Source organism: Choloepus didactylus, chromosome 12, assembly GCF_015220235.1.
Source record: "Choloepus didactylus isolate mChoDid1 chromosome 12, mChoDid1.pri, whole genome shotgun sequence".
In the NCBI taxonomy this organism is placed as follows: domain Eukaryota; kingdom Metazoa; phylum Chordata; class Mammalia; order Pilosa; family Megalonychidae; genus Choloepus; species Choloepus didactylus.
Window position 1 is genome coordinate 41,150,516 of NC_051318.1, and position 16,274 is coordinate 41,166,789.

Genomic DNA, 16,274 nt, shown 5'->3' on the forward strand with positions numbered 1-16,274 from the left:
TGTATGGTCAGATGGAGCCATTAGACCTAACATCTCCCCCAGGCTGTGGAATGGAAACATACTGAAACATCTATTCACAACAGAAAAAAGGCAGGTGGTGGTGGTGGATGTAGGATAGGGAATGTGTAGGCAAAAGCTGGGAGATGTCGGCTAGGTGTGTCCCTGACTTCCCAGCATGATTGTGCTGTATTTGTCATAGCAACTCTAGGAAACCAAGACAGTTGGAGGACTCACACATCCTAATGTTAGAACTTACTACAAACCTACAATAATCAAAACACTGTGGTACTGTCAGAAGGACAGACAAATAGACCAATGGATTAGAACTGAGAGTTCAGAAATAAACCACACATCTATGGGTAACTGATTTTCAATAAGGGAGTCAAATCCACTCAGTGGGGAAAGAAGAGTCTCTTCAATACATGGTGCTGGGACAACTGGATATCCGCAAGCGAAAGAATGAAAGTGGACCCACACCTCAATTGTATACAAAAAATAACTCAAAATGGATCAATGATCTAAATGTAAGCACCAAAACCATAAAACTCTTAGAAGAAATCATAGGGGAAAATCTTCAGAACCTTGTATTAGGCAATGCATTTATAGACTTTACATCAAATGCAGAAGCAACAAGAGGAAAAAAAATACTTAAAATGGACTTCATTGAAATTAAAAACTTTTCTGCATCAAACGACTTTATCAAGAAAGTGAAAAAACAACTAACAGTATCAGAAAAATATTTGGAAATCATATGTTTAATAAGAATTTAATATCCAGAATACATAAAGAATTCCTAAGACTGAACAACAAAAAGATTAACAAATCAATTTAAAAATGGGAAAAGCATACTTCTCCAAAGAAGATATATAAATGGTCAAAAAGCACATGAAGAGATGCTCAACATCATTAGCCATTAATGATATGCAAATCAAAACCAGGAGATACCACTTTACAAACACTAGAATGGCTATTATTTTAAAAAACAGAAAATAACAAATGTTGGTAAGGATGTGGAGAAAGAGGAATCCTTCTACATTGTTGGTGGGAATGTAAAATGGTGCAAATGCTGTGGAAAACAGTTTGATGGTTCCTCACAAAGTTAAACATAAAACTTCCATATAACCCAGCAATCCACTTCCAGGTATATAACCAAAAGAACTGAAAACAGGGACTTAAACAGGTGTTTGTATACTAATGTTTATAGCAGCATTATTCACAATAGCCCAAAGATGGAAGCAACCCAAGTGTCCATCAGCAGGTGAATGGATAAACAAAATATGGTATATATATATGAAATGAAATATTAAGCCATTAAAAAGGAATAAAGGAACACCAAGTTCTGATATATGCAACACCATGGATTATGTCTTGAAGACATAATATTGAGTTAAATAAGCCAGACACTAAGGACAAATACTGAATGATTTCACTTGTATGAAATACCTAGAATAAACAATTTCATGAAGACAGAAAGTAGATTACAGGCTAACAGGGGCTAGGTGGACAGGGATAGAGAATGGGGAATTATTCCTTAATGGGTAAAAGAGTTTGGGGTTGTGTAAAAGTTTTGGTAATAGATGGTGTTCCAGTTTGCTTATGCTGCTGGAATGAATGCAAAACACCAGAAATGGATTGGCTTTTATAAAGGGGGTTTATTCGGTTACAAAGTTACAGTCTCAAGGCCATAAAGTGTCCAAGGTAAGGCATCAACAATAGGGTACCTTCACTGGAGAAAGGCCACTGGCATCCAGAAACCTCTGTTAGCTGGGAAGGCACGTGGCTGGCATCTGCTTCCTCCCAGGTTGTGTTTCAAAATTGCTCTCTCCAAAATGTCGGCTTTCAATGGCCATCTTCAAAATGTCTGTCTCAGCTGCAGAAGCTCTGTGTCTGGGCCTGTGTGGCTCTTTTTAAAGTACTCCAGTGAATTAATCAAGTTCCATGCTGAATGGGCGGGGCCACACCTCCATGGAAATATTCAATCAGAGGTCACACCCTAACCAAAGGTGTCACTCACCGATGGGTGTGTCACATCTCCATAGAAACACTCACTCAGAAGATTCCAACCTAATCAACAGTAATACCTCTATCCCTACAAGATTTCATTAAAGAATATGGCTCTTTCTGGGGGACATAATACAAACTGGCACAGATGGTGATGATGGTGGCATAGTATCATGAATATAATTGATATCACTTATGTGTACATATATAAGTGATTAAAATGGGGAACAAAAAGAACTAGAGGGGAAAAAAAGACATAATCCAGAAATTTTCAACAGCATTGTTCCATGAGAGCAAGAGGTGGCGTTGGGTGACCTCTTGTCATGGTGTGGGACATGTGCATTTATTTTAGGAGCAGATGTATTTTGAGTTGTATGTACAGAGAGGAATGTTATGTGTGTGTTGAGCAGTCAAGTAGCAGCATGTAATGGACATTGTGTTTCTCTCTCTTTTTTTCCTTCTTTTTTTTTCTGTGAAGTCCCTTTCTTTTGAGAACTGCTATCGTGTTCTTCATGAAATTCTGGTGGAGTTATCATTTATACCCTGCCTTTATGCAAACCACTTGGATGGGCATATAAATGAATTAATTCAACCAAGATCCCTTTCTCAGGAATTTGAATCTTGAGTGGTACTGAAGCAGTTGTAATTTAATTATCACAAGAACAGCACCATGTGATCCCTGGAATAGCCATAGGATGTGGGAAGTTCTAACAGCAGTTACAATTTGATTTTACTGCATAAAAGAGAAGATCCAAATAAGTGGATTGGAAAAGATTATTTCTCACCTGAAAATGATATCTAGGGGCAAGTTCACAACATAATTCTGCCCTACTATTCTTAGTGTGTGGCTCTAACTTTCAGGTTCCCAATTATGAAGTAGATTGAACACAGGCATCTAATATTGTTCCCTCCAGAAATCCCTTTATAACTACAGGAAACTGATTTTCTTTTCAACGATAAAAACCCATGAAGACATACTTGCTTTCCAACTTTCAGCATATATGCAAATTACTTACCTAGTTGTATAAGATACATTTGCACATTTCAACCTGTATTTTTCAAGTGCTAATCATTGGTTATTATTAATTTGTTACACAGAGACATTGGTATAAGGGGATGCAAAAATTCACATTTTTGGGCAGAGAATAAGAATTGAACAATGATTTCAACATTGTAAACTGAATTGTTCTGTAGCATCCTATTAATGCTATTGCATGGCAGGTAACTTACCATAAAGCTCATTCAGGGATTTAAGGGATATAAGTGTAGTTCAAATCTTTGAAAAAAGACACTTCAACTTCTAGTATACACTTTGTATATACCTGCTATTTGGACATTCCATTCAATTTATTGGAATGCTTTTTTTTTTAATGCTGCATTACAAACAGCATAGAATGAATAAAAGTGAAGTCTAACTTCAAGCAATTACCTATCTAACAGCATCAGAAAAACGGTATGCTTTTAGTAATTGCATGAAATGCACATAATACCTAAGGCTATTTTTTCGATTATTCTTTGAAGGCTTTCAAGTTGGAAAATATGTATGAAACACACAAAGATAGTGCCAGGATTACCCATCAAGTGTTTTTTGACACTACATAATTAAGAGATAAACACTGCAGTTATACCACTGGGATTCAAGAATCATTAAATGATAGGACTGAAAAGACACTACGATTCAATTGTCTAGAGTTTGTAAAATTCCTTTTCTTTCCCAATGAAATAATTGATTTTAAACTATGCATATTCTCTAACGCAGTCTTCCAGTTTGTCCTGCTAGGTGATTGCTAGAAATTACAGGAACAACTTTTCTTCTATTACCACATGTCAAAGAAGTTAAACAGAACTGCCAACCCTTCTGCCAGCTAGGCTGCCCACTTCTGGTCAATGTAAGAAATACAGCCAGAAGGGCAGAGTTTATAAGATAACAGTAGATATAAATGTAAAAAAAGGCATTTCCCACACTCCAAACAAACTGAACTTCCTTGAATCAGAGAAAAAGAGAATACTTTAGTAAATGAACTTTTACAGTGAAAAAATAGCAGTGGTGTGCTTATTCTAAAAGTAAACAATTTCAGTCATTTTGAGAACCGGGTAATGAAGAAGCTTTATACAATCTCTTTTTCAATATCTTGGAGGCAGATCTGGATTATGAAGAGTAGGAGAAAAGGGTATACTCTATCTTTTATAATGATTTGTATATTAATTCAAGTTACATTTTTTGTGAGTTCACTCTTTATCAATGGATGTTTTCTTATATGTAAACATAAATCATGTGTAGATACATGCTAAGTAGATCATATCCTTAAGTCTCTTGTCATAAGCATCAAAGTGTTTCAGAGCTCTTTCCTTTGTGAAGATCAGTTTTAAATAGCAAGTTGTTTTTCTCTGTGGTTCATCCCCATGCCTGAGATTTGCAGTAATGCAAGACCAGTTTACTATCACTGCCAAAACACTCATAGAGCATTCCAACTTCCTGGTCTGGGGAAGGGGCAAAAGACTGATTCACATAAATAAACAAATGTTCTGAGGCCACAAGTTTAAGGAACTTTTTGATGAAGTCAGTGAGTCCTTGGATGGTTCGGATTCACTCTACAGACCACTTCTTTGTTTTCATGATGGGAGGGTGTCTCCCACGGCCTCTAGCAAAATGACAACTAGGCATTAAGGTGCATCCAGAGATGTCTTTCTTTCTGGTCATTGTGATCTTTAGGCAGCATTTTAGTTAAGTTTACTTTGAAGAAACTTCTTTAATGTCAGAATGGTAGCAATTTAAATTGTCCTTTATAGTGGAGACACAAATGTTAAATTATCCTTATCATAGAAAATATTGCAAAATAATGTCATCATATACATCATTACTACTTATATCTAATTTTCACCATCTTTTAAAGCAATAGTTATATCCATTCAATAATTCTTAAGTTCCACTTTAAAATTTCTCAATACTGAGCTTTTATTTTAAAAACAAATATTATTACATTATAATAATACATTATTCAATCTTTTCAAATCTCTCTTCATTTGAGAATATGTCTTAGCTATCTACAGTCAGGAAATAATTTCTATAGAAGTTAGTTTCAAAATTATTTGACACATAAATCTTATCCTTCAGAGTTGAAATATCTTTGTTTCCTTGTTTTAAATTCCTTTTATGTTATTGCAATATCATTTTATTACATATTTCTCATATTTTAATTTATAAAAATATTTCTTCTAAATTTTAAAAAATATTTTAAATTCTTTTTAAAGTGAATGACTAAACTTAGATCTGTTTGGGTTTCTTGTAACCATTGGCAAATATCAGTTCATAATAAATAACAATTATAACATACACACGCACACACAAAAACCGTGAAGACAGAGAAAACAGTAGCAGAGACAACAGCAACAAAATTTTGGAAATGTGAAAGCAGACTGAGGAATAACAACTGACTTAAAAGGCCCAAGAAAGCCAAATTCCAAGCTGACAGTAGGAAAAGCTGAGAAGCACCTGGATTTATGGAGCAGAATTCTTAAATGGCTAAGGAACTTACAGCACCAAATATCTCTGGAACTAGTCATGAGGGACACTAAAATAAGGTATGAAAGCTATTCGAGAAGGAGTTGGATTCCTAAATCCCTACCCCAACTTCATATCAGTGAGAGGCTGGCTATTCTCTGCCACCTAGCAGAAAGCTGGAGGTTTAGTCTCAGAAGAAGGGTGAGACAAAGTTGACTGGATTCATGGATGTCAGATATAGTTGAGTCCATAGGTGCCCCACTGAAAATAGAGGGCTTGAGAGATCAGCTCTCTAGTAAATGGTGAATGCAAAGGTTAACACCACCCCTGCCCCTCCATATACACTTAGCTCTCATAACCCACTAAGAACTAAGAACATTGGTTCTTGGACCATTGGGCTCCAGATAGCAGTTTGGAAAAGCTTTCTCTGGGGAACCTGACCAATCCAAAAATGAAAGATGGGGATCTCCAACATATGGCCTACTCAGATTACTATATATATGAAACTTAGAGCTAATGAGGTCCACCCACTTTTAATTATAGGCAGACAACCAAGGATTACCAGATATCTGAAGAAGCCTCTAACATGGAAGCAGGAGATCAAAACTAACCAACAGAATAAAGCAACTAGTGGAAACAGAAATCAAGCTGGAAGAAAAAACTTTAAAAATATATTGTTAATATACTCAAGAGAGAAAAGGGATATTTAATCCATGAAAAAAGAACAGGATGCTATTATATATGAACAGAGAATATAAAAACATTTTAGAAATTAATAAGTGATAAAAATGGAAAAACTCAATAAAAGGGCTCAATGATAAAGCTGAGGAAGTCTTGAGCAAAATATTAAGAAGATGAAAAATAGGAAAGAAAATTCAAGACAATTAAAGGACCAGTCCTGGAGCTCCAACATCCAAATAGTAAGAGTTTCAGAAAGAGAGAACAGAGAAAACAGAAGGGAGAAAATAATCACAAAACAATCCAAGAAAATTTCCCAGAACTAAAGAAGTTTTCAGGCTGAAAAGGGCCACAGGGGGCCCAGGATTGCAAATGAAAATATCACACAAATCAAGTCTCTTCATAGTGAAATTTCAGAAGCTAAAGAGAAGATTCTATAAGTTTCCAGAGTGGAAAACATGTCACATAGAGAGGAAAAAGAATCATAATGGCTTGAGACGTCTCAAATCTAGTACTAGAAGTATGAAGCTTTCAAAATTCTAAAGGAAAATGATTTCTAACTTAGAATTCTATAGACTAGGCCCACCTAATAATCAAGTGTGAGGGTAAAATAAACATTTTCAGACATCCCAAAATATTTACCACCAAAGCATCCTTTCTTAAGAAGCTGCTAGAGGATGAGCTACACCAAAATGGGAGTAAATCTAGAAAGAAGAACATGAAACACAGGAAAGGGGAAATCCACCTCTTAGAAAGGTATTGGGAATTCTCAAGGGAATGACGAAGGAAGACTGACCTACAGAGCAACCAGTGCAGATTGTAGTGGATTGAATCAGGAGATAGATAAGTTGAGATACCCGCTGTCAGTCTATCATTGTTATAACCCCAGAACAGAAAACATGGATGAGCCTTATTAAGGTTTACACCTGTCCTTGGCTTGTCTGGACCATATATGATGCACTTCTTGCTCTCCCCTCCAGGTTCTGCAGCCAGGATCAGCTGAGCACATTCATTCCATAGCAGAATTCTGCTTTGACCATCTCCTAAGTGCTCTGTAAGCCATGGTGAAAAAAAAAGTAGAAAACAGATCAGTCCACTTCTTCTAATAACATATCCATTGCATTATTAGTCTACTGCCCTGATGTGGTCAGCCCCATGTTTCTCAAGATTTGCTTATGACTTTGCTCTCTAACGTTTCCAGAGGGCTATTGTAAACTCTCCAGAGAATCTCGACCCAACTATGACACAGGGCAGGCCTGGCTCTAACATATGCCAACCTGCTTAAGAGTGCAATCGGAGGCCTTTCAGGCTCCTCCTTATATCACCCAGTGCAAAGTAGGCAAGCTGTGCCTCCTAGCCCACCAGGATCAAGTTTTAAGTTACTCAAAAGAAATCTGAGGCTGTAAGGCCAGGCATGAATTCAGAATTCTTGGACTCCCAACCAAGTTCCCCAGCATCCCCTGTCATATCCCAATCAGCTCTTATGTGTGTGTACCCTCCAGCCGGTATGTCCATGCACCTTTAACATCTTGCATATTGCTGCCTGCAGCACCCTATGGGCCTAACCATCAGCAGCACAATCCACTTTTAGAAAAATAGACTTGGGTAAGAGGCCCACATGGGCTCTGGAAGATGCTTGGCTGTTTGTGCAGGAGATTGTGGGATTCTATGTAGCTGGGGCATGGTCTAAAAGGGGTAGCACAGCCTATTGGAGGACCTGATCCATTAGCCTATCATATTCTTGAGTTGTCCTCTAGTGTGCCAATCCAGGGCAGATGCCCTCCTGCCTGTGTTTAAAGGTAGTTCTGACAGAGACTCATCTAACACATACTTACACAGCTGGGTTTGTGCTTGCTACTTGGTTTTTCAAAAAAACTATGAGGAAAAGCAAGGGATTAATTAACCCCCAAATTAGGACAACATCTACCCCTGGGAGCATGGAGAGGAATGTGATTAGGAAGGTGCACAGAGGGGCCTTCTAAAATGCCTTCAAAACCCCAAAATTTATTTGAGCACTTAGTGCATGCAGACATATACTAGAACACTTGAACTTCTCATAGTCGTGTGTGGGAGAGAGAGACATGAATAATTAAAATAAAGTTTAATGTGATAACCAGGGTAAGTAGTTTGTACAAAGCAGCAAGAATGCATGATGGTTGCTATGCCTTATCAAAGTCAACTGGCTCATCTTCTTTCTTCTAACTCTGTACCCATGGGGAAATATACTGATAGTGGGAAATAGGGAATACAATTAATTGAAATGGTGCATATTCAAACAATGTTACCTAAGCAACCATCTAAGACAGACACACACACACACAGACACACACACAACCCCACAAAGGGGCTCAGGGTATAGATTTTGCAAAGCAATGGTTCTATCTACCTCATATTGCCTGAAATTTCTACCTAGCAATCTTTACCCACAGTACTTAGAAGATTTTTATGGGGATCTATGTTTCTCTTTCAAGTTCAAAGCATTTTTAAATTAGAAAAATTTAGAATCCTGTCCAGGCTTATGATTTAAGTAAAAACAAAAGTGAAATATTCAACGTAAATATTTATAGAGCTGTTACTATGTTTGAAGCCTTGTGCCAAAGTACCATATAAGGTTGACTGTATCAGGTAAAAGCACAAGGAAAGGTACTTTTATAATAACATGTTGTCCGGCAAAAATTCTATAAGTTGCTTCTTTCTAGTTTATCATCCATTTTGTTACAGCAGACCCTAATATTTTGCAAATGATGAACTCAGATTTCTCAATCTGGGTCAACCTCATGACTTCTAAGAGGGTATGTGCATTTTCTAGATTACTCATTATTTAAAAACATTGGACTTTATTCCATTGTTGGACCACGTGTTCTAATCGTAGGTGTTAAAAAAAAAGTCACACTACTCCTGACCAACAGGACCGATTCATGCCTTTGGTCCTAACCAACTTTCTATGCGGAAATAACGGAAAGAGCCGCGGCAGTCTACGTGGATTTAAATCCTAGGGCGATTTGGCGAAAGCCAGCCTCCCTAAATCTTTCTTTCCAGTCATTACAATGCAAGACTGTTTATCAGATAGCCTCTTAAAGATCCCTTCCATGTGCAGACTTCTGCGATTAAAATGCAACTCTCCTTGGGAGCTAATTCACATAAAGCCCTTGAGGGAAATGACCTAGCTAAGGGTCAGGCCAACAGCAGAGTAGGAAAGAATCTGATTTTTCTTTGAAAAGCCTTCCCGGCGCTAGCACCCAGCGCCAGCAACAGAGAGCACCAGAGCACCACGTGCCTGCACTAGCAGCGGGATTGGCGGAACGCATTTTAGCGCTGCAGTCCAGAAGCGCCGGGTTCCGCCCAGCTGCCAGAAGGGGCCGGGGCGAGGAGCGAAGAGGCCGGAGGGAGAACGCGGAGGGGAGGGGGGCGGGAGGGGGGTGGGGGATCCCGAGGCACTCGCGGCCCGGAGTCTGTGAGGCCCGGGAGCAGCGCCAGTCGTCCCGCCTAGCCACAACTTGCCCAGACGAGACAGGCTTCATCCTGCGCCCTGGAAAAAAAAGCCGGCTCGCCTCTACTAGCTCTGCTTCTCCTCCGCCTCCACGGGCACCGCCTGCGCGACTTGCGCCCCTGGAGTCCGGATCCCCTTTGTCGTCCCCATCTGCCTGCAGCGCCCGGCGCCCGCCGAGGAGCGCGCAGCTAGGTGAGCGGAGGCCCGGGATGCGCGGGAGCCAGCGGCTGACAGTACATTTCGGTGCCTGTGAGATGGGGCGGTCCTGCCGCCTTTCTCGGCTACAAGCCGAGGCGCTGCGCGCTGCAGCCTTGCTTGGCATGTCCTCCGCAGCCCCCATTCCAGATTTGCTTTCTAAGGCGGGACTCCGAGGCCCGACCGGAGCCCGCATTCCCCAGGCTTTGTTTTTGCAGCTTCGGCGGTCTAGCCGCACAGTATGCCGGAGACAGTAGGCGCGACGCCTTGTCCCGGGTCCTATCCGGGGTTGGGGGGCGGGCGGGGTGAAGAAAGGGAGGGAACGGGAAAGTGTTCCCCCTTCTTTCCTGTTCCGGCCATTTTGTAACCGAAATCGGACCAAGGGGGCAAGAGTGGGCCAACAGCCTGGTGCTCCAGGTAGGAGTGGTCACTGCAAACGGAGATGTGCGAGCAGAGGCTGGAGCCCCTCCGGCTCCACGCGTCTCCGCGCTGGAACTGCAGCAAGGGTGCACTGAGCCGCTTCCCGCCTTCACTTCCGAGGGCCCTGGCCCACAGCTTCGGTTAATCTCTCTAACAGAAGAGAGGCGGAGAAAATAGGAGGAATAAGAGGCCGGGAGCTGGTTTTTACTTAATTAAGAGTCTAATTCGTTTGCTCATTCTTTATTGACGAACCCATTCGGCAATACTTTATGCCCTCTTGGTGCGGGTCCTGTGCCAGATGCTGGGGATATAACCGTGAGCGAGAGGGAGCACAATCCTTGTTGCCGCTGAGCCTGCAGTCCAGTGGATGGAACTGACAGTCCACCTAGCTACCAGGTCAGTATCCTGATGTCTTTAAAAAGATGGGGAAACCTGAGTCCTGGGATTTACATAATTTTTTCGGTATCAGGCAGCAAGTAAATGACAGCAGTGAAACGTTTATAGTTCTTTTTTTTTCCAGAGAAGCGTTAAAAGTTACTTGGAAATATGGTTTCATGAAGTAATATGAAGTGTGTATTTCCTGGGTGCTTTCATATGGGCTTATTTCTAGTTGATATCTGGAAAGTGCTAAAAATATCTTTGCTAATACAACTCTGAATTGTATTTTTCTTTCTTCTGTGCACATTTTGTATGTTAGGAAATTAAAAAAAAAAAAAAAAAAATTCCTGATGGTCCAAGCAGGGCCTCGCTGGCCACTGAGGAATGCCTGGCTTTTCTTCAGCCATCCTTCTCTGTGGTAACCACAGGCAGCCCCAAGAAACCCCAAGAATGAGAGGCCCGAAATCTGCAAGGAGCTGCTAGAAATGTTTTCAATTTTCCGGAAAACAGAATGCAGCCCGGATATAAGTTTGTAAGGTAATCACAAACTTGGTGATAAAGCTGATGGTTAAAGTTCTCTCCCATGTAACTTTTTAAACTTAAGCATTTTTAAAATGTATCCTTTTGGAAAGACAAATAAAGATTTACATATTTTGGGGGATTCTTTGGATTGTATTTTTATCAAAATGTTAGTTATTTAGTTTTTTGCCAACCCATAGAGGAAGAAAGGCTACATTAAAGAAAGTATCTTGAATGTAAGAAATTTGAAAAGCCTGCCATCAAATAGAATTAATTACAGATTTAATTTTTTTCATAGACTTATTTCAAAATAATTTCAAGCTTACAGAACACTTGCAAAAATAATACAAAATCCATACAGAGAATTCCAACATACCTGCCCCCATTTAATTTTTTAATCGAGTTTGTTGAGGTAAAACATACAAAAATGCACCTACTTTTAACTGTACAATTCGGTGAAATTTGACAAATGTATACACCAGGTAATTACCACCACAATCAAAATACAAAGCCACAGAAAATTCCCTCCTGCCCTTTTACAGCCAACCTCCTCTCCACCACATCCCCCTATTTAATTCTACATAATTTTGTTGCTTATTGTTTTCTAAGTTGTGTGTAAAAGATGATGGTGAATAGATATTTCTAGTCTTAAAACCTAAGGCGAGGACAAGAGTGAATAACCAGAGGAGGGCAACTAGTACCGAAAGTTCCCGAGGATGTGGCCCCCCCATGCCTTAGGCAAATGGAGTGTTCAGCCCCAAAGGCCTGGGATGGTGGTGTCCCCGGAAGCCAGCTCCCAGGAGACTCTCCGGGAGGCGGGTGTGTCCACTTGGGCTCGTCCACAAATCTTTTCTGGTCCCGCAGGGCCCTGGGCGCGCGCTGACCTCGCGCGGGGCGGGCGCCCTTTGCTGCCGGTACGCCCGGGGGCGCTGTCATAGCAACGGCCTGGACGCCCAGACTTTAGGCCGCCGCCGCCGCCTCCGGGGTCCCGGCCTTCTCCAGCTCGCAAGGAGTGTGGCGGCGGCGGCCCGGATTGGCGAGACCAGCCCCCCTCCTTGGATGCAACCAGAGGCGGCGCACTAGCTTCCAAGCATGGTAAGAGGCGGAAGGCCGGGGATGCTGGGCTGGGGATGCCGGGCTCGGAGCGGCCGGGGCTCCTCGAGAGACCCAGGTACTGCCTGCCCGTTTCCCATTCCGCCCCCTGCCACTCGCGCCTCCCGCCGCGCTGTCTTTTCTTCCCGCAGCCCTTCCAGAAGCATGTGTACTATCCGCTGGCCAGCGGCCCGGAGGTTCCGGCGGCCACTGCCGCCTCTGCGGCGGGCGCGGCGAGCGCAGCCGCCATGGCCTGTGTTCCCCCCACCGCGGCTTCGGGGTCCCTGCCCTTCTTCCAATTCCGACCGCGGCTGGAGAACGTGGACTGGCGGCGGCTGAGCGCCATCGACGTGGACAAGGTGGCGGGGGCCGTGGACGTGCTCACACTGCAGGAGAACATCATGAACATCACCTTCTGCAAGCTGGAGGACGAGAAGTGTCCGCATTGCCAGTCGAGCGTGGACCCGGTGCTGCTGAAACTCATCCGCCTGGCACAGCTCACGATTGAGTACCTGCTGCACTCGCAGGACTTCCTCACCTCGCAGCTGCACACCCTGGAGGAGCGGCTGCGCTTGACCCTGGCCGACTGCGAGCAGAGCAAGAAGCTGGTCACCAAACAGGCGGGGGAGATCAAGTTACTCAAGGATGAGTGTAAACGCAGGAAAAAGATGATCTCTACCCAGCAGCTGATGATCGAGGCCAAAGCCAGCTATTACCAGGTAGGAAACTGCATTGTAATTAGGATTCATAATCTAATTTAAACCCTCATGCTGGTTGGCCTGGACATATATGAGTTCTTTCCCCTATCACCGAAAAGATTTGCACATCAGAAGTAAAGAAGAGCATTTTTAAGCAAAACCAGGCATTTTAATCGATAGATCACATGGTTTATTGCCTTCTGTAGACTACAATTGGATTGATGATTATACAGTTCATGTTGTCTGCAGTGCTTTCTTGAAGTCATCCACATGTTAGTTATTGAAGAACCTGTTTTCTCTTCCTTATGGATGTAAGGAGAAATAAAGCACGTGCAAATTGCTGTTGAGGTTAGCCCCCAAATGATCTGGAATGATTAAATTTGTGGTTTTGCCCCTAGTTTTTAATTTTGAAATATTTTCAAATTTACAGAAAAGTTGCAAGATTAGTACAAAGACCTTCCATATACCCTTCATCCAGATTTACCAGTTATTAACATTTGCCACTCTTACTGTATTTCCTCTCTTTCTATACATATTATTATTGTTTTGAGCCATTTAACACGTTGCAGAGATATGATTTTTAAATATTTCAATGTGTATTTCTTAAGAACAAGGACATTCACTTATAAACAATAGAATTTGTGGGTATTTTTAATTTTTGTTTTTCTGTCTATAATCTATAACTGTTACAGACATTGAGCTCAAGATAAATATTGTGATTTTTGTGTATAACAGCAATTGATGTTTTATCTTTTTTATTGATTAGTTGGAGGAAGCATAAAAGTTATCAAAATTGTTTGATGATGATAGAGATGCAACAGATTGACAGGATTGATTTCACACTCTTTAATGTTTTCGTCATATTAGCTAAACATGGCTTAAAAGACCTCAGTAGACTTAGGTAATCACAGAGCTGAAGCATGAATGAGTGGGAGAACTGTGTGTAGGGTGCAGAAGATGGTCAATTAATATTGCCTTGGACTGACCCAGCAGGAGTATTGAGAGAATTGTACACAAGATGTGAACAGTTGAAAAGAATACTTTTAGAAAGACTTAAAGTGTTTAGCTTTGAATAGACAACCCTGAGGTATAATCTTCAAACTTTACATCGTTATTTGCCTGTTTGTTTCACAACTGCTGTTTAATACTAAATATCATTTATAAATTGTGCTAAGATGGCTCTTCATAGATATATTTCTTGTACAGTGAATAGAATGTGTTCTTTTTAAACATTTAAAAAAAAGTCTATCTTACTGTAGCTTTGGCCTAGAAATGTCAAAACCTGTTACAGAATTTTTATGTTTATACATTTTTCTCATTCTTTAGATTATCATAGAAATATCTGATAGTAAACAAAGATTTTCAAACATAAAGATATAGAAGGATAAATAGATAATGACTCAGATTTTTCAAATGAGTGACATCTATCAATTCTTGACACCTCAGCAGACTGAGTGACAGTGTTGTCTGTGTGGTGTGCTCAGGCATGAGAAGGAAGAGGTAGGATGGCCAGACAGCCTTTTCCTACTTAAGGAAGACAAGTACAATCTGCCCTCTATTTAATGACTTGCCATTGTCTGTTTATGGAGATTTTGAGTGCCTGGGGGTCCTGTTTTAGTGCATCCCAGGGCAAACTACGGGCTTCCTCTCTTAGCTTAACATCTCCAAACATCTGTCTATCACATTTCCAAGCATCTCCAAGTGTCAGCAAGCATCTGGGCTTGTGTGGCTCCTTTTAAAGGACTCCAGTAAACTAATCTAGACCTACCCTGAATGGGGGGGCCGAATCTCCATGGAAACATTTAATCAAGTGGTCACACCCTAATCAAAAGTATTAATCAATCTGCCCCCACAAGATTGCATTAAAGAATATGGCTTTTTCTGGGGGATATAATATATGCAAACCGGCACAGGGGTCATTAGCAGTAGTTACCTCTTAGGATTGTGAGAATTCCATGCAATGATGGGTACAAAGCATATGGAAGGCTCAGTGGATGGCATCTCATGTATGAATGTTGATTTCTGCAGTGGCTTCCTGGTTGTGAGCTGTGATTATACACGATCCCTTTGCAAATCCTCAGACCTGTTTTAGGAGCTCACTGATTGGTGGGGGTACAGAAAAGGAGTCCGGAAGTGATACAGAGATTAAGGGAGAGGTGGTCAAAAACTGCCAATAAGAATAGTTGGCATGTAAGATGGCTATGGTTCCCAGGCATATTCATTGTAATGCCAGATTTGTAAGCTAGGGATATTTGGCCTATAATAAAATTTATGGTGAGGCATTGATTTTTGAATAGTTCATTGACTTTAGGATACAGTCATGAATTTTGTTTAACAGGGACCTCCCAATAGCTGGGGAAGTCTGATGGCCATGTGTGAAGCCTTTCTGTACCGATGATCTGTGTATCAAATTGTCTTAAAAATTTTAAATAATACCTGAAGATTAGCTGGTATTAAATGCCAGCACTTTGCTTGCCAGTGAATTGTAACAGAATTTAGACTCATTTCATTTTATTTTATTTATTTTTTTATTCATTTTATTGAGACACATTCACATACCATGCAGTCATACAAAACAAAGCATACATTCAGTTGTTTACAGTACCATTATATATTTGTACATTCATCACCAAAATTAATTTTTGACATTTTCATTACCACACACACAAAAATAATAAGAATAAAAATTAAAGTGAAAAAGAGTAATTAAAGTAAAAAAGAACACTGGGTGCCCTTTTGTTTTTTTTTTTCCTTCCCCCATTTTTCTACTCATCCATCCATAAACTAGACAAAGGGGAGTGTGGTCCATATAGCTTTCTCAATCACACTGTCACCCCTTATAAGCTACATTTTTGTACAGTCGTCTTCAAGATTTATGGGTTCTGGGTTGTAGTTTGATAGTTTCAGGTATTTACTGCTAGGTATTCCAGTTCATTAGAACCTAAAAAGGGTTTAGCCTCATTTTAAAAAGGCCTTTTGTGTACATAGCCAGAAGACTCAGATTCCATTCCATGCCCCAGGAACACAGGCAGATTTTGGAATCTCTCAGTGAATTTCTGTTGTTGTTCCAGTTATTCAGCCCCTCAGAATTGGAGATGAGTGTTAAGAAATAGAAAAGGGATGTATTTTGCAGTCAGAGGGACATGGGTTAAACTATGCAACTGAGAATGCTGTGACTAAATGTTTCTGAGTTTGGATTTCATCATAGGTAAAGTGGTTGCTGTGGAAATTAAATAAGATGATGGAAAGCAGTTAGTGGAGGGTCTGGCTTGGAGTAGGTACAGTTGAAATGTTGGTTTCT

The 16,274-nt window shown here is 40.8% G+C and overlaps 1 protein-coding gene across 1 annotated transcript in view; it reads left to right on the forward strand.

Annotated features, from left to right (window-relative positions):
• Positions 1–9,603: 9,603 nt before the first annotated feature.
• The window catches only part of DZIP1 (DAZ interacting zinc finger protein 1), a 70,941-nt gene continuing 64,270 nt past the window's right edge, over positions 9,604–16,274 (forward strand). The window contains exons 1-5 of the mRNA XM_037800224.1: positions 9,604–9,863; positions 10,585–10,682; positions 10,984–11,201; positions 12,048–12,278; positions 12,428–12,994. Coding sequence (XP_037656152.1) covers positions 12,276–12,278; positions 12,428–12,994 — 570 coding nt within the window. The 5' untranslated portion in view covers positions 9,604–9,863; positions 10,585–10,682; positions 10,984–11,201; positions 12,048–12,275. The remainder of the gene's footprint in view (positions 9,864–10,584; positions 10,683–10,983; positions 11,202–12,047; positions 12,279–12,427; positions 12,995–16,274) is intronic.